The following is an 18334-nucleotide window of genomic DNA, read 5'->3' on the forward strand; positions in this document are numbered from 1 at the left end:
GTTGGGTCCAGGTATCAAATGAAGAGTGATGAGGTGTATCAAGAGTTCACACTAATGTCACTGGAGTCACTGGATTAGAATAAGTACTTTGCTAAATGTTGGGTTGCTCCTACCCCTCCAAGCAGGAGAGGCACAAGTGCCAGTGGTATTTGGGCTGTGGGGACCTGTGGGAGGGAGGGAAGGATCAATGGGTCTGGAGAGCTGCAGGTCATGGTGGGCCCTCTAGCCGTTTCCAGCAAGATAAGCCTGCGAGTAGTGAAGAAAGCAGACCTGATCAGATGCACTGCTCTTTTCTGTTCCTCACTTGGGGAATGGGGAAAAACGGGGCTCAGAAAGGGGCAGGGTTCATGGAGACATAGCAGAGGTTGTTTGTGCATGCATCTGTTTGCGTGTTATCACATTACAATCAGACCTTTATTTTCCCTGTTTGTTACTCGTAGGCTTGCATCTCTCCTCAAGACAAACCTCGAATCTGTAAAATGTGTTGAGCCATCTTACGATGTTCTTTGCAGGCTGTATAAAAGAGGTTCATTGTAAAACTACCATTGCTATTACACTTGTACAGCATTGCAACATGGGGAACCGACTTACAGTATAGTCCACTTTCACTTGATGATGGTCAAATTCGTTTACTCCCAAGCATCCTTACTAGGCCTCAAGATTTTTAAATTCTGGGTGTTCCCTGATATTTCCTCAGCTACGAATACTAATATAGAACCTACTTTCTGGCATGGAAAGTAGAAGGGAGGATGTATGGAGATGAACATGTATTAATTTGAAAGAAAATAAGTAAAAGTGGCCTTTGAGATTAGCATTAAATGGAAGCCACTGTGCGGAGCTGGAGAAAGATGTGCTGTTGGGAATGGGGAAAAGAAGAGCAAAGAGGTGTAAGACTAGTCTTCTGGAGACGATGGAGGACAAGTGCAAAAATGAGGGTCTGGGGTGAAGAATCTGTTTGGATAGTGGGCAGGCAGATTCCCTCATAGCAGTTATGACAAGTTGATTGGGAACTAGTGAAATAATGCAAATGTAGAAAGGGGGCAGAGGACCAGTCCTGGGGAGCCCAAAAAATCCCACGCTAGAGGAGTTGCCAGATGGCTACAAAGAGCCCAAAAAGTGCAGCAAGTGAGAATCCCCCAAAAAATGGCAAAGAAGCTTTTGACCATTGGGAAAGCAGCAGATATTCAATGAACCAAGAGGGGAAGGATTGTTTATAAAGATGAGCAGAGGAAAGAGTTGACCAGGAGAGAAGTTTCGGTGGAGTGCAGTAAAGGAAAGGTTGAAGTGGGGGGGGTAAAGGAGTTTGCAGTTCAGATCGACGAACCGATTATAGGTGTACTCCCGGTTTCATGGAATTTGTTTAACGTTTCGGACTGTAGGTATCCATATTTATTTTTGAACCGTTATATCAATGCGTTTTTGAATAAATGAAGTAACTTTTATGTCCTTATTTAACACAGAAACGTGTGCTGTTACTTTTCTACCTGTCAGGTTTTAGCCCTGGGTCGCTAAATATAGTACAAAATACATCAACATTTTAGCATAAACATAATGTTGTTGAGTTATGCAGTTTAAGGAATTTCATTCTGTTTAACTATTTTCATCTCGTGCATTTATCTGTAAAAACTGAAATCTGGGAGCCCTAATTATAGGCAGATAGGCGTCTGGTCTACAGCATGGTTTAATCCAGATTTACCCAACAGACAGTTTTAAAAATCCAAGTCTAAATCCATCTAGTTTATGGCCGCTTTCAAACGTTGTGCTTTTACTATAGGTAATTCTGGGAGAGATGTCCAGTATAATTGCTGAGATCGTAGATGTTGCTATGTTCGTAGGCTTGGTTTCTTCTATCTATGAATCGGTCACCATCTAAATTTCTGATATGTTCTTGCTAAAAATACATAAACCCAGGTTAGTTTTAAACCCTGATTCGGACGTGGAAGAAAATCCCGATTCAACAGTTAATGGAGTTACTATCCGATCCTGGGGGTGAAGGGTCGCGTAGTAGGAGTGTGATTTCAGAGTTGCATTTCATCATCCGAATCTTCCTAAATTGTGCCAATGGAAAATGGTCCAGGTTTGAGCGACCCCTACAGGAATATGGTGCATATAAGTGCTTGTGATTGTGCTAATTCCACATCTTGGAATGGAATCCTCCCCTTCAATTCCAATAATGACGTGTGTGGGATTAAGCATGCAACTCCGATTCCTTGAAGAATGAGGGCCTAAATCTTCTGGACGACCGCTCTGTTACACTGTCTCGTCCTCACACCTGATCAGAAGTTGGCGATTTACAAACTTGGCTGTTGTGAATGACCGTGTTCTAGCTCAGCCCTGTTAAGGGTGGCTGATGGGATGTAGGATGTGTGCGGTGAGAATAGGATGCGATTGCCTTAAGTGTATACCCTCATCTCGTTCGGAAAATTGGTAGAGCGGATTTGAGAAACCTCCGTTTCCCATGTTGTCTGGTGTATTCTTCCAAAGAGTATTTAAACCTAGGAAGAAAGTGATGTAAAAATGTGGGTTTAGCCCTATTTCCCTAACGTTTTTTGGACCATGCTGAATGCAAGCCAAACTATCCTCGTCCCGGAAGTGATTATTCTCTAAAGTGAAATGTTGGAAGAACGGTTTAACACTGAGTTTGTAGGTCCGAGTCTGGTGTCCGTTTGGAGGCGGTGTAACAAGAAGTGTGTGTGGGGGGGGAGGAGTTTGTGTGATTTTAACTCCCCTTGTGCCCAGCATGGATTGAATGTTCTCCATTCAGGCACTGGCTCCGGTCAGAGTCGTACCTCTGAGTATGTTCTGCGCTGTTTGTCCGTGGTTAGGACGACTGATCGCAGGAGCTTTGTGAAGGCTGCAGCACACATTACAAGGCAGTGTTGTGTACCTTCTTGTTTTACAAACTGGAGCTTTGCTGTACAACTGAAGAGCGTAATTGTTCAGGGTAGCTTTCTAGTTAGTCACTTGAAAGCGATCTGTGCTATGCTTTCTCTGCTGGCTGTTCTCGCAGGGTTAGGAATCAAAGGGTCCTCTTCTGCCCGAGCAGTAAATGACGACCTACCTGCAAAGGTGCACCTTCATATCAGCGAAACTCATGAAAAATGGATTGCTTTTTGTTTTTTACTTGTATGCACTTAATCAGGCCTTTGTGGTTTATGACTGGATCTTCCTTCAGAATGCTGGCATAACTTTACTTTTCCCTTGGCTTTTTTGCCTTCATATCAAACACTAGATGGGGCTATTGCACAAGAATGCAAACGTGACTTGCTCTGTACAGTCTTCAGTGCTGCGTTTTGACAAATCTAATCGTCTTGGAGGGAACTGAATAAAATAATGCAACACCAGGATTCTTTAATATAATTAACTTGACACGTGCTTTAATTTTACAGATAGGTTGAATATGTCTGGCATAGCCCTGAGCAGACTGGCACAGGAGAGGAAAGCGTGGAGAAAAGATCACCCGTTTGTAAGTAGAACAACACTTGACCTATAACACATTTGATTCACACCATTTTCCAAACTGTTTTTTTTTTAAATCTGTATTTAATGGTCTCCATTTGAATCCGCTCTAGTTCTAATATAATGTTTTAAAATAGGGATTTGTTGCAGTACCAACGAAAAATCCAGATGGCACAATGAATCTGATGAACTGGGAGTGTGCAATCCCAGGAAAAAAGGGGGTAAGTTTTAAACTAGCATGCCCACCATTAAATTTCAGGTTTTTAGGTCTGCCTAGAGAATGCATTAGCAGTACGCCATGCTTCGTGTTGGCAAAGTATACACAGAGGGGCTCTTCCTGTCAGTTTCAGCAGTTTACGTCTTGTGTTTTTGAATTGGTGAGTGGAGAGCGAGTGAAAGTAGGTTTTCTACACGATTGCTCCACTGAGCTTCCGTCACGCAAAGGCTGGCAGTGGTGTTGATGCATATTTACAGCAGGCAGTGACAATCTCTTGAATAGATCGGATGGAGCAGGGACAAACAAAGCAGCTGCTGTGTGGCTGCTGTTGCTCCTGCTGTGGTGCGTCTGGTCACTGCGTTGTCCCTACAGTGGGCGCAGCTTTGTCCTCTGCTGGATTTCCTGCTCTTGTGATACAAACATCTTGGGGTGGGGATGTGGGGGTGCGGTTAGCAGCAAGTTGCAACCTGCTTTTTCTTATTTACCACATGTTGGGTGTCCCTGTCTGCTGGTTTGGGGGAAGAGTGGCTATGGTCAGCTGGACTGCAGAGGACATTATTTGACTCTCCTGCTCTGCCTTGTTAATGTTTGGAATTCTGCCCGACTCAAAATGTCAACCAACCGCCTTGTTCTGACCAGTTTTCTTAATCACTGATTTTTCAATCAAGGATAGGTGTAATTGAATTTCCGGTAAATCTTTGTCTTCAGATTTGAAAGGGATTCCGCAAATGAGCTGCCTCCGACTCTAAACTGTCTGGAAATGTCAGTAGTTGGTCGGTTCTTTCACAGTCGACAGACCCCCTTCCTTGTGTGCGTTTTTTGCTGTGTCCCCAACCTCCACCCCGCCCCATTGGGTTTGACAGTCTCTAGTTATTCTTGCAGTCGTGCCTGTAGGAGTCAAAGGTACCATCGGCCCTAATGGTGGAAGTAGCTTCTGGGCTAGTGGTGTTCTTTCTGTCCATCCTTTTATCGCTTCTTTCCCCATATACTTAATCCTTATTTTCTGCGGTACAAACCGAGTAGAGGGCATTAGCAAATTGGGTGACTCGCAGATAATCTATGTAGTCCTATACTCTGGTCTTAGCTCCACCACAGCTACTGCCACAGAAGCTGCAGCGGCAAGTACTCTAGGGGCCATTGCTACAAATGGCAAGGATCATGTGAGGGACCAAAATAGCCACTGTGGTAAGCATCCCAAGTAGTTACCACAGCTATACATTTAGCATCCACCAATTACCTCAACTACAGCGGGAAACTGCAATAACAAGTTCAGCTTCAACCTCTATCATATTGATAACAAGAAGGGGTTGAGTAAGTGATTGCACTATCGAAGTACCTTTTTTTTATTAGTGATTTTAATTTGTATATCAGTTAGCCATTTCATTGATGGTGTACCAGTCGAGGCTTTCAAAATATTGGTGAAGCATTTTGTAGGAAGTACTTTTTACTGAAGTTTTAATAGCTTGGTTAGTAGTGATTATCCTTATCCCTTTAATCCCTTGTGTGTTGTTGTTGGGCAGTGGGAACGTATAGTATTGAAATATTGGAACACTTTAAAAACTGCCCCATAACGTCTTGCATTAATTTGTTCAACAGTTACTGTAATGTGTAAATTGTTCTGCATGACCCCTTTTGCCCTTTAAAATGTATGCTTGCCTAGTGCCTCATAAACACCTGGCATAGCTCAAGCTTCAAAGTATGCACAGATACAGATGAACAACTACATTATAAAATAGCTAACTCGTAGGGAATGCAAGATTAAGTACAGCATGTAAAATGAGAGGAACTAAATCGCTTAAATGCATTCCCTCTACGTTTAACATTCATTGTTTTCAAGTCCATCCATGTTTTTAGCATCAGTGTTAACTTAGGGGCATGTACACAGGGCCAGTTTTAATGCCCTACATCAGTGAACTGGCCGCTGTTAGCACATGTTACATAGTAAGCACATATCTCTCGCTTTGGGCCTGACTTGGATATTTGGATCCATTTCACAAGGGAGCAAATGTCTCAGCTCCACTTCTAAAGGAGCGAGCAATGTGCAGCGAGGGCCTGGGGTGTGTCACAGTGAGGGAGTTTAGAGTGATGAGGGGTCTCGGCACAATATACAGAACATAGCATTATTTTGCCAACACTTACCATTACCGAGAACAAGGCACCAGATCAAAAGTACTTGCATCCACACTCATGTATGACGAAAGGGTGGAATCTACGTCTTTGAATGAGGGACGTCTGAAATCACGCAGGGCTGTAGTCTCCTACACTCGAAACCATGACTCTTATTACATCACGGGCTACAGTGTGCATACAACCAGAGACCCCAATGGCAATGAAGGGCTTTAAAACGGAAAGCCCTGTGTCACGTTAAAGTGGATTAACTGCCTGACATCTGCTTCACATCAATACGGGGCAGGCAGCCTGAAACAGACATCCCTGACTTAAATACATCAATTTATTTAGACATATGATCGGATCTCTAAATAAATCAATCTATTTTATATTTTTTAATGTAAATCTGTAGGAATTTTCAGAGGGGCTGTCAGCCCTAATTGAGAACCCGCCCCTGCTCCATAGATGTGCATTTTAGAACTCTTTGTCAACCGTTAGATCTATAATCGTTATCATCCAGTGCTATACATCTAGATTTTAAAGAGAAGGTGCTAAATTGCTAAGTCACCTGTGGGCTCAACTCTGGTTTGTATTGTAAAAGTTGTTTGTAGCGATGCAGTAATTTTGGTACCTATTCCTGAAAGTCTATTGTGGACTTTATAGCAATCTTTGACCAGTTTTTTTTTCTTTGCATTTACGCATAACAACAAAAAGTGAGAATTGTGCTTTGTGACAAGTGTTTTTTTTGTGATTGGATTTGTGTGAAGTTTCCACCTTCACACCATGCCACAAAATATGCATCCATTTTGCGTGTCATGCAATATATATTTTTAGTAGTATTGCCTTACTCAAAATTTCTGTCCAGTTGCCATAACTTATTGCAGATCAATACAAAACTGCATATGTTGCAGACTTCGAATAAACGTCTGCACTAAAGAACTGGTACTGGAGTGCGCTTTCTGTGCTGTCTTTGAGATTATTGTGTTGATCACCTTTTACAATGGGTTTTTGCCTTCATTTGTGCATATTCCCATGCAGTTTGCAAATGTATTTAAAACTTAAAGCCCTGAAAAGATTGTGCATTTGACTGAGCATGAAAAGGTAGGTAATCGTGCTCTGCACTTTCGAACTTGGCCAGTCTTTGTGGTGTTGCACCACCACACTGATCCACGTCGTTCTCTTCAATGTGCATGACCTGCTTTCCATTCTGTAGGAATTACTCCCAACTGTCACGTTTCTCATTGTGGACCTTGCAGTGCTTGTTGTCCTGACTGTTAATTTTGCTTTTGATTGTTTGACAGACCCCATGGGAAGGCGGTTTATTTAAACTACGGATGCTTTTTAAGGATGATTATCCCTCTTCACCTCCAAAATGTAAGTAGTTCTTGGTAGAATGCTCCTGCTTTGCTTTGTTAAAGGTATTCAAGCCATGGCACAGGAAACGTCTTAATACTTTTTGGCCTTCATGTACATCTTTTCAGGCAAGGAAAACAAATTGTAAAAGGTGGGATTTGGAATTTTCTTTTTCACCTTCTTTTGCAAGTAGTGGGAACTTCCACAATAAAGGCTTTGGGATTGTAATGTTTAAGTGGCAGTGAGGAATTCTTCGGCTGTCACAATTGGCTCCTTCTTTGAGTGACAAGAGACATGCTGGGGGCGTTTGTGTGTTTTGACTGCATAGCCTAAGTCTACAAACAAATTGTGTGATTTACGTTGCAGACCACAAATATACCTCTAGTGGGTGGAAAGGTCCAGTTTGCACCGGCAGCGTGGTCTTTGCATATGGGTACATATAATTAATTGATGAAGGAAACCAGATGGTGAAGGTCAGCAGCTCGTGAGCTGTAGTGCTTCCTCCCAGCCTTAACCTATGGTGCAATAAATGTCTCTAAATACCTGGTCTCTTATCATGAGAAGTGGATTGCATTGAAGAGAACAGATAAAGTAAACGTTCATTTTAGTTATCTTCATCCACCTTTTGTTATTAGCTAGTCAGATTTCCTTGAATCCTGGCTCCGTGCCAGCCTTGGTACAATGCGATGTATAAACACACTTAGTAATATTTGTTTTTTAATTGTATGTTTTTAAAAACATCAGTGATTTAATTAAGATCACTTTTTTTGATGTATGGAAGTTTCGAGGGTATTATATGGCCCCCTTTGTTGCATGATTTATTGTCTCTGGTTTCTTTAAAGTTCCAACCTCCTTTTATAGGAGGAGAACTGTAAGTGTCATGAGTTTTTGTTTTGCCCATTTATTTGTAGTTGCATTTTTCTGGACGGTTTGAATTTCATTTTCTCCAATAAATTTTCTGCATATTGAATAATAGTATTCAAAAAGTATAGTCACCTGTGATTATTTGGTTACATCTAGACACAGCTTAAGGTGCCTCTTGTTGACGGATCTTATTGTATGTAATACTTTAACATATACTTGGAGTGGGTTTTGGCTTAGTCCACATTGGCATTTTTTGTTCCCCTTTCAGCCTATTACTTGAGACAGTTATCAATCACATCGTAGAACAGCCCAGATGTGGTTGGCTCTCATTTTGTTGCATTGGCTGTTGCTGCATCCTACCTCCAATGGAGTTTTATATTGCTCTGCTAGACTCCTACCCATTCTCTGCTAATCTGGTGCTCTTGCCTCTACACTTCCTCCTGATCTTTCTACACTTTCTAAGATGCCCCACTCCCCCCCCCCCCCCCCCCCCCCCCCCCATGTTGAGGGCTCGGTAGTTGTGCACTACTAGCTGACTACGTCTTGCTTGTAAGTATGTAAACTGCATCCCACCCATACTATACCATTCCAAGATGGCAGATCAATAATATTGGAATGCTTTTTGTGCTTTGTGAGGCAAAAACATTTCAGTATGGCAACTTGTATAGACCCTTTTGCTCTCGTGCGCTCTCTTCTTTGCTCTCGTGCGCTCTCTTCTTTGCTCTCATGCGCTCTCTTCTTTGCTCTCGCCTGCTCTATTCTTTGCTCTCGCGCGCTCTGGTTTTGTTATACATTGTCAAAAACAATTCCAAGGTGGAACTGTGCATATGCAAGGTTAGCCATCTTGGAACGGTTTTGTACTAAAGTGTTCTCTTCCATGATATTCGCTATAAACGAAGTTGATGCAAACTCAATTTTTCTGTACCACAGTCGGGACCAATTGTTTTTACCTGTACATTGTTATAAATGTAGCCAAGAGTCTCTATGGTTCTAGTATGCTACTTATTTTAAATAGTTATTTCCAGTCTCTATTTTAGCTTATACCAACTTTCCTTAAAGCTTATGTTCGAGGCATGTGGGCTGCTGAATTCATATCTGTGCATAGATTGCCGCCTAGTGTTGGGTCCGGATGTTTGCACGTTGTTGTCCTGGAAGAGTCTTCGAAGTATCCTGGGATAGGTGACTCCTCCCCTGGACTACAGTGCGCATGGGCATCCTCTCCATACTCAGATTGTTTTTTTCCGTCATTGGGTTCGGATGTGCTTATCTTGACTCAAGTTAGGAAAAACCTTTTTCAGGCCAAAAGGCCTTTAGTTCGCGTCGGTACTGTTCCCGATCGGTATCTATAGTTATTTGTTAGTTTACTAACTTCAAGACCAACTCTTTTCGCATCATATCCGACCATCGACCCGACTTCGACGATGGAATCGAGGACACCATTCAAGCGGTGTCCTGTATGCAATGCGAAATATCCCCATGTTGACGTCCACCCGGTGTGCAACAAATGCCTTTCACCGGATCACGACGAGTCCACATGTATGGCCTGTGCCCGATTCCGATCCAAAAAGACTCTCCGGAATCGACGAGCAGCGAGACTTGAAGCGCAGCAAGCGGCACTGGCCCCGACCAACATCTTCAGCGCCGAGGACGAAGATGTGGAAGACGTGGAGAACCTACCCTCCAGCCCCGCTTCCGAACACAACTCCGGATCGGAAGACATCGAAGAACGACTCTTTCACAGAGACGAAGCCGACACCGAGGTAGGAGACTACAATGAGGCCTTAGGGGCCGAAGAGAGTAGCTCCGGTGACGAGCAAGGCCTACCCGTACAGACGGAGGATATCCCAGTGCGTCAGTCTATGGCTCCGGTCGAGGGATCGCCTTCGGGCCTTACCCAAGACCTATCCCGCAGTTCTTCGGCCCCGCCCTCTGGCCCGGCCATTCAGCGGCAGCCATTACTACCCAAAACGACTGGTTTCCCTTCATCGAAACCGAAAGCCGTATCGGTTCCACAGAAACTGAAAGTAACACTGGTCGGATCGAGGCCCACCACACCTTCGACGCCAGCCAAACCCGTCGGCACCGACCGCACCAAACGGGACTTCGGTGCCGAGCTCGCAGCAGCCGACGTCTGCGCCGACACACGGAAAAAGGCCATCGGTGCCGCCAAACCGCCTCGGCTCCCGGCACCGAAACAATCGGCTCCAGCCACAAAGGTCAAAATAGCTGCTGCGTCTCACACTACTTCGAAAGCAGCACCAAAGGCACAATCATCGACTCCGTCGACAGCTACTACCTCTCCTCGACTCGATGACCCCGTGGCGCCGAAAAAGTCCACGCCTCCCTCTACAGAACCGGTCGGCGCCAAAGAACCGTCGGCGTTCCAGGTGCGGCAAGTTGCAGCGTCCTTGCAACGCATCAAAGAAAAGGCAGCCCTACAGGACCCTTCAGGCTCCGAGCCGAAAAAAGCTCAAAGCTTCTCCGGCACCGGCCAACATCACTTTTGGCCTGCCGCCATCCACGGCACCCAAACTGTTCGAAATCAGAACACGTGTCACCCACACTAGGATCACGCCTGCCGAACGCTCTCCTACGGAGACGTCACCATCCCACATCATCGATGCCGACACCGGCAGAATGATGCTCCACAAGCGGAGGATAACTTCCGAGCCAGCTTTGGACTCCTACCGGATCCCTCTAAAGAAAAAGCTGCCAGTGGATTCGGAACCAGTTCATTACGAACCTCTCCATACCTCTTACCAAGATCCACAGTCCTTCTCTCCGACACACTCCGAAACCGACGTTTTGGAGGACTACATGGGTGACCACGTCCCCTACCCCGGACAGATGGACCCTGACGGCCAACAGGACCCTGATCAGGCTTGGGATGACCCTGCAGACCCGGGTGCACATATGGATACACAGGACACGCAGCTATATGGCGCGAAAACATCTCCCACAGAGGACACTGCCGCATTCAACACCCTTATTGAACGTGCTGCGGCCAATCATGGTGTGCAACTCCACTCCGACACAATCAAGGACGATTTTCTAATGGATACTTTCGCATCCTCAGAACGGAATATCAAAACTCTACCCATGTTGAAAGGTGTCCTCAAACCAGCAAAGGACATTTTCAAAGAACCCACCAGGGCACGAGTAATAAACCCCAGGATCGACAAGAAATATAGGTCGGCGCCTGGGGACCCTACCTACATTAGAGGCCAGTTGCCTCTGGATTCCATCGTAGTCGCCATTGCTCGCAAACGGGCGCACTCACAGACAACTGGGGATGCTCCTCCCCCGGACAAAGAGTCCAAGGTGCTAGAGACCTCCGGCAAAAGGATTGCAGCCCAGGCAGCTAACATATGGCGTATTGCCAATACTCAGGCGCTCCTAGCTCGCTACGATCGCGCACACTATGACACATTAGAAACATTACTCCAACATCTCCCTGACCAATACAAAGAGGGAGCAGAGATCCTCATCAGGGAGGGACAACTCCTCACTAACGCATCCATTAAGTGTGCACTGGATGCCGCAGACACAGCTGCCAGAGCAATAAGCACTAGCGTCATGTTACGACGACACGCCTGGTTGCGAATCTCCGGATTCAAACCGGAGGTTCAGAATAACATCCTCAATCAGCCGGTCAACCCCGACTACTTATTCGGACCAGAGGTTGACACCACCCTAGAAAAAATAAAAAAGGACATAGACACTGCAAAGTCCATGGGGGCTCTCCAAACGCAGACCTTTCGGAGTGGCTCCTTTCGTCGCCCCGGAAATAGAGGAGCAGGTAGAGGACAGGGGTCACAGCAAACCTACAACAAGGGCAACACCCAAAGTACCTACGATAAAAACACCCGGGGTGGATATCGTGGTTCAAGCACAAAGGGTAGAGGGCGCGGATACGGCAATACCAGATCCTCTCCCAAGAACAAACAGTGACGTCCTCTCCCTTCCTCCCGACCACATAACACCTGTCGGGGGAAGGCTACGAAGGTTCCTGTCCACGTGGAACTCCATCACCACGGACAGGTGGGTCAAAGATATTATCAAACACGGTTACTGCCTAGAATTAACCTCAACTCCACCCACAATACCGCCAAGACACCGTCCTATGCCCTCAGAGCACTTAGCGCTATTACAGTAGGAAGTTATAAGTATGCTGCAAAAAGGCGCAATAGAGGTCGTACCCGTCCACGAGCACGGTACGGGGGTGTACTCCCTGTACTTTTTAATACCAAAGAAGGACGGGTCACTCAGACCCATACTAGACCTGAGACCCCTCAACCGCTACATTCTCTCAGAGCATTTCCACATGCTCACCCTCCAAGTCCTCCCATTGCTCAAACAGGGAGACTTCCTAGCCACGCTAGACCTCAAAGATGCGTATTTCCACATACCCATTCACCCATCACACAGAAAATATCTCAGGTTCACTATTCAGGGGCAGCACTACCAATTCAAGGTTCTTCCCTTCGGCGTGACAACAGCGCCCAGGGTCTTCACAAAGTGCCTAGCTACAGTGGCTGCACATTTACGGAGGCAACACATTCATGTCTACCCTTACCTGGACGACTGGCTTGTTCAGGCAAAGTCAGCCCAGCAATGCGCCAGCCACATGTCCCGCACCATTCACCTCCTTCACAGCCTGGGGGTTCTCACTAAATTACCCAAAATCACATCTCCAACCCGCACACGTACAACAGTACCTGGGTGCGACCATAGACACTCTGGCAGCCACAGCTCAGCCAAATTTAGTGAGGATCAACTGCATGCAAATGCTGATTTCCAAGTTCAAACCCCCACACTCCCTTCCCGCGCGAGTGTTCATGCAGTTGATAGGCATGATGGCCTCCTGCATTTTCATAGTCCCACACGCGAGACTACATATGCGCCCGCTTCAGGAGTGCTTAGCACGTCAATGGACTCAGGCTCACGGGCAACTAAAAGACCTAGTGTTGGTGAGCGGTCGGGCATACAACTCTCTGCATTGGTGGAATCCACAAAACCTTTGCAAGGGCCGACCATTCCAAGAGCCTGTTCCACAAATAATACTGACAGCGTACGCGTCTCTCCAGGGATGGGGAGCTCATGTACTCAATTACACAGTGCAGGGACTATGGACAACACAACAAAAGAAGATGCACATCAACCTTCTAGAACTGATGGCAATCTTCCTAGCCATGAAGGCATTCAAAGTACACTTGTGCAACAAAGTCGTGTTGATCCGGACGGACAACATGACTGCCATGTACTGCCATGTACTACATACAGAAGCAGGGAGGAACACACTCTCCACAGTTGTCTCATCTGGCTCAGAGCATGTGGAAGTGGGCCATTCAGAGGAACATGTTCCTCATGGCGGAACACCTCCCCGGCAAAGACAACCAGATGGCGGATCTGCTCAGCAGACACAGCCACCAGATGCACGAGTGGGAGTTACACCCATCAGTACTCCAACCGTACTTCCAGCAGTGGGGTCACCCAGAGATAGACCTATTCGCCACAAGCAAACGCAAAATGCCAAAGCTTTGCCGCCAGGTTCCCACATCCGCAGTCGTAGGGCAATGCGATATGGATGAACTGGTCCGGCAGATTTGCGTACGCTTTTCCCCCAGCACCATTGATACCGCTGGTGGCTCGCAAACTCAGACAACACTCACTAACACTCGTCCTGGTTGCTCCAACATGGGCACGCCAGCCATGGTACACTACCTTTCTCGAACTTTCCGTGGTGCCCCATCAAAGACTGCGGATCAAACCCGCGCATTTGACGCAGAACCATGGAGAGATTCAGCACACAGATCCGCAACAGCTGAACCTGGCAATCTGGCTCCTGAAGTCCTAGAGTTTGGCTACCTAAACCTGCCACCTGACTGTATGGACATCATTAAGGAGGCCAGGAGACCCACTACCAGGGCTTGCTATGCAGCCAAATGGAAAAGGTTCGTCATTTATTGCAATAATACTGACATTAACCCGCTAGATGCATCCATCCAAAACATAATTTGTTACCTCCTACACCTGTACCGATGCAATCTGGCATACACCTCAATACGTGTCCATTTGACCGCAATATCAGCCTATCTCCAAAACAGGCAGCACCTCTCTTTATTCAAAGTGCCTGCCATCAAAGCCTTCTTGGAGGGACTTAAACGAGTAATTCCCCCAAGACACCCACCAGCACCGGTGTGGAACCTCAACCTGGTCCTCACCCGACTGATGGGTCCACCCTTCGAACCTCTCCACTCATGTGAGATTCAATTCCTCACCTGGAAAGTAGCTTTCCTAGTGGCAATCACTTTGTTAAGAAGAGTTAGTGAACTCCAGGCACTAACCATTCAAGAGCCATTCATACAGGTTCACGCCAACAGGGTCGTACTACGTACCAACCCCAAATTCATGCCCAAGGTGATATCGCAGTTCCACATGAATCAAACTATTGAACTGCCTGTTTTCTTTCAAAACCCACAAACTGTCGCAGAAAGAGCACTCCATACACTGGATGTAAAGAGAGCCCTCATGTACTACATCGACAGGACTAAAGTCTTTAGGAAAACAAAACAACTTTTCGTTGCCTTTGCCCCACACCACAAAGGTAACGCCATCTCCAAAGCAGGCATAGCCAGATGGATCGTTAAATGTATTCAAATTTGCTATCAAAAGGCTAAACGCACATTAACGATTCCCCCACGAGCCCACTCAACACGTAAGTTCGGGGCCTCCATGGCTTTCCTTGGAAACATTCCTTTGCATGATATATGTAGAGCAGCCACCTGGTCCACTACACACACATTTACCAAACGCTATTGTGTAGATGTGCAATCAAAACAGCAGGCAGCTGTAGGACAGGCTGTTCTCAAAACTCTTTTTCAGACCGCTGCAGCTGGCACTGGTAGCCGCCGCTAATAGAGGGTACTGCTATATATTCTATGCACAGATATGAATTCAGCAGCCCACATGCCTCGAACTGAATATGCTACTTACCAGTATGCATCTGTTCTTGGCATGTAGGGCTGCTGACATTCATATCGCCCTCCCTCCTCCCCGGTGCCTGTAGCAGCTGCAGCTCTCAGAATTACTGTAATCATGGTCATCACTTTCTGTATCTACTCCATCACTGCCACAATGGCGAAAAATCTGAGGATGGAGAGGATGCCCATGCGCACTGTAGTCCAGGGGAGGAGTCGCCTATCCAAGGATACTTCGAAGACTCTTCCAGGACAACAACGTGCAAACATCCGGACCCAACACTAGGCGGCGATCTATGCACAGATATGAATGTCAGCAGCCCTACATGCCAAGAACAGATGCATACTGGTAAGTAGCATATTCATTATTAGTGATGGAGAGAATGCATCTATCTTTTAAGATGGAAAAAAAATGAAGGTCTTTCAAGGTGGGTTATACATTACCTGTACTGTGGATGAGGTAGGTGATTATCATTTTCACCTTTGGTCTCCAGCCTCAGTAGCCTACATCAGATACCTTTACTGGCCTGGGCTCTACACACTACAGCCAACCTGTTTGTTGGCCCTACAAATCCCTTCATGTTTTATAGATAATGACCATTATAAATGCTCATTTCAACTAACATGCCATCATTGATTTTCTTATTGGGGTTCACAAGCAACAACCTACCCAGCTTGATTTATTATTATTATTTTTTTTTTATCTCACTTGACTTCTGGCCCCCTTTTACTCTAACGATCCCCCGGCCCCTCCCATTGGTGGACCCATATTTACCATAATTCCCAACACCTTCTTTGTTTATGCTACTGCCTTGTGAACACTTCTTCGCTGCACCTATCTCCCCTCTCCTGTGCACTGGAAAGTAAAGGTCTGATGTTGCTGCAATAGCGAAGGAATGTTCAGGTTTCGTTTTTGCGCTAACTGTTGGCATCCTTACAATGTCCTAAATTTTTTACTAGTATGTCTAGGATGGACTTGTGTACCCCCAGCTTCACTGACCAAGGAGAGAGACTAACTGGGTTAGCATTCTGTAATTGCGTTGGTTATGCAGTTCTACTACCATTATCTTTGGTGAACAGTTGGAAGAATGGTTTGGCACTCTATTGTAATTTTAATTTCTTTAATCTACACATCTGCCCTTTTCCCTCCTTTTATTTACATTGTTACTTTTTCATCCAGTTTGGTATGATAATATGACTGTGGAAAGTGTAGTCAGGTCACCGGTAGATGGAGCATAATATCAGTATGTCACCCGCCATTAAAAGTACTGCCAGTCCTGCCGCAAAGAAAGGAGGGCCAAATGGGCCCACAGGGAGCCCCCTGCGCACAAGGATGTTCTGGTGCTTCCTCCTTATACATGTTTTAACTGCCTTTTGAATGTTTTGGTACCTACGTTGACCCGACTCCTGGAAGTAGAAACTAGTGTTGAAACTAAGGTTTATCTCAGAAGTTAATTGCAGTAGCGAAAGCTCCTTCCTTGCTGGCTAACTAATTTTGAGGCATTCACATATTGTCCTGTGCACTTTGTAGTATGTTTCATCTGAATTTCTTTTTCTATAATTTTTTTAGGTAAATTTGAACCACCGTTATTCCACCCAAATGTGTATCCTTCAGGAACTGTGTGTCTGTCCATCTTAGAGGAGGATAAGGACTGGAGGCCAGCAATCACAATTAAACAGGTAACATTCAAATATACTGCAAGCTATGTAATAGATTGCTCAGACTAGACTGACCTTTGACATCTTACTTTTCTTTCTTTCAAGATCTTGTTAGGTATACAAGAACTTCTAAATGAACCAAATATACAAGATCCAGCTCAAGCAGAGGCATACACGATTTACTGGTTGGTATTAAAAATAAACATTTGGATACTAGTATAGTAGTGCTTGAATAGGAAGGCTCTATGTCATTAGGATTTAATATATCGCCACCCATATCCTATGCAGGTCCTTGAAACATCTTGTAAATGTAATTTTTTTGAGGGGGGGGAGGGTGATTTAAAGTGAGGAGATTTGTGTAGGTTTCTCTTAATCTCATGCATGTTAGACCACACCATGCTTGCGAATTATTACAAATGCCTCCATCTTTGCGCTACAGTGTAAAGATAAGGCAGGAAGTGTCTACTTAGGGATCATACTTCTACCTTAGAAAAGTATTTGATTCTAGTGGCTGCGCTGTCCAGGAAAGATCTGGAGTCCACCATTCAGGTATCCTTGCTCAGCATCCTAGTTAGTGGTGGGAGCTAACTTCAGCGAGTGGAGGATCTGGCAAATGGGTGGGTGGGTGGTTTCATAAAATCAAAACCAGTAAATAAAATGAAAATGTACTTACCATGATTGCTGCTGCGTGGCCCTCGATCTGATCTTCTTCCCTTGTAACTCTAGGACCCTAGCTAACACTTAACCAATCCTCGTGCTGCTCTCACAGCGTCAGACCAGCGACCTGATTGTTGGAAGCGTCCTGTCAGTGCTCACGAGCCCTGGAGGCGCAAGCTGTCATAAGGCAGTTGGGTTAGAGAAATTTAAAGTGCGCATGTGTAGCTGCCCGTAACGAGGTGGCCGGCCAGAGACATGCGCACTTCAAACAAGTGCAAATGGCAGCCCACCGACCTCCCTGCTGCTGCTATTCACCAGCTGCCCCGCCAGACACTCCGTGCGGGACAGGGTGACGAAAAATAAAATGGTAATTAATTAACTTCATTACCATTTTATTTTTCCATCTCTGGGGGAGCAGTGGGGGTGACGCTCCTTCAGTATAAGGGAGGACCCGCCCCTGTTTCTAGTGGTTTTTGTCCTCCTAGAATTACTAGGGGAGACTTTTGACCACATTTTAACATATTTGAGTGGCATACACTCTTTGCTTTTGACTGTAGTGGGCTTGTTTTCTTACTTATTTTGGCTATCGTCTCTCCTTACCTGTTATCACTATACTGGCTATTTGAGAAGTGCCTTTCCTGTGGCAGTAAAATGTCCTGTAAAGGGCAGTTGTATCGCTTGTAGCACAGGTTTCCGAAATCTGCTGAAGTTTGAGGTGGAAGGAGTTTGCCAAACTGCAGGATATGTATGAAAATGTACCGAAATGCATCTAAAGTTATCGCGCTTTTTCAAATGAAATCCTTGCACTTGTCATCTGTTGCTAATTGTTAAAAACTCACTCTTTTAATTTTTGTTGTGAATTTTCGGAATCGCCCTGCTCTTCTCTGTAGTAAAATAGCTTTACTTTTCATTGTAATTATAATTGTTAGTCTTTTATTGTAATTGATACTTTTTATAGGATGTTAATTTATAATTTTTTTTACGATGTTAACTGTAATGCATTCATACAACTACGTAGTGCTTTAATATAGTTCAA

General features: G+C 45.3%; 1 protein-coding gene across 2 annotated transcripts in view; it reads left to right on the forward strand.

The window, feature by feature from the left end:
* UBE2I (ubiquitin conjugating enzyme E2 I) overlaps nt 1-18334 on the forward strand; it is a 141623-nt gene that overhangs the window by 115824 nt on the left and 7465 nt on the right. For both annotated transcript variants that reach the window (XM_085629276.1, XM_085629277.1), the window contains 5 exons: nt 3390-3466; nt 3597-3680; nt 7087-7159; nt 16553-16662; nt 16747-16826. In XM_085629276.1, coding sequence (XP_085485402.1) covers nt 3401-3466; nt 3597-3680; nt 7087-7159; nt 16553-16662; nt 16747-16826 — 413 coding nt within the window. In that variant the 5' untranslated portion in view covers nt 3390-3400. The remainder of the gene's footprint in view (nt 1-3389; nt 3467-3596; nt 3681-7086; nt 7160-16552; nt 16663-16746; nt 16827-18334) is intronic.

The sequence above is a fragment of the Triturus cristatus genome, chromosome 10 (genome assembly GCF_964204655.1).
Source record: "Triturus cristatus chromosome 10, aTriCri1.1, whole genome shotgun sequence".
Taxonomy (NCBI): Eukaryota; Metazoa; Chordata; class Amphibia; order Caudata; family Salamandridae; genus Triturus; species Triturus cristatus.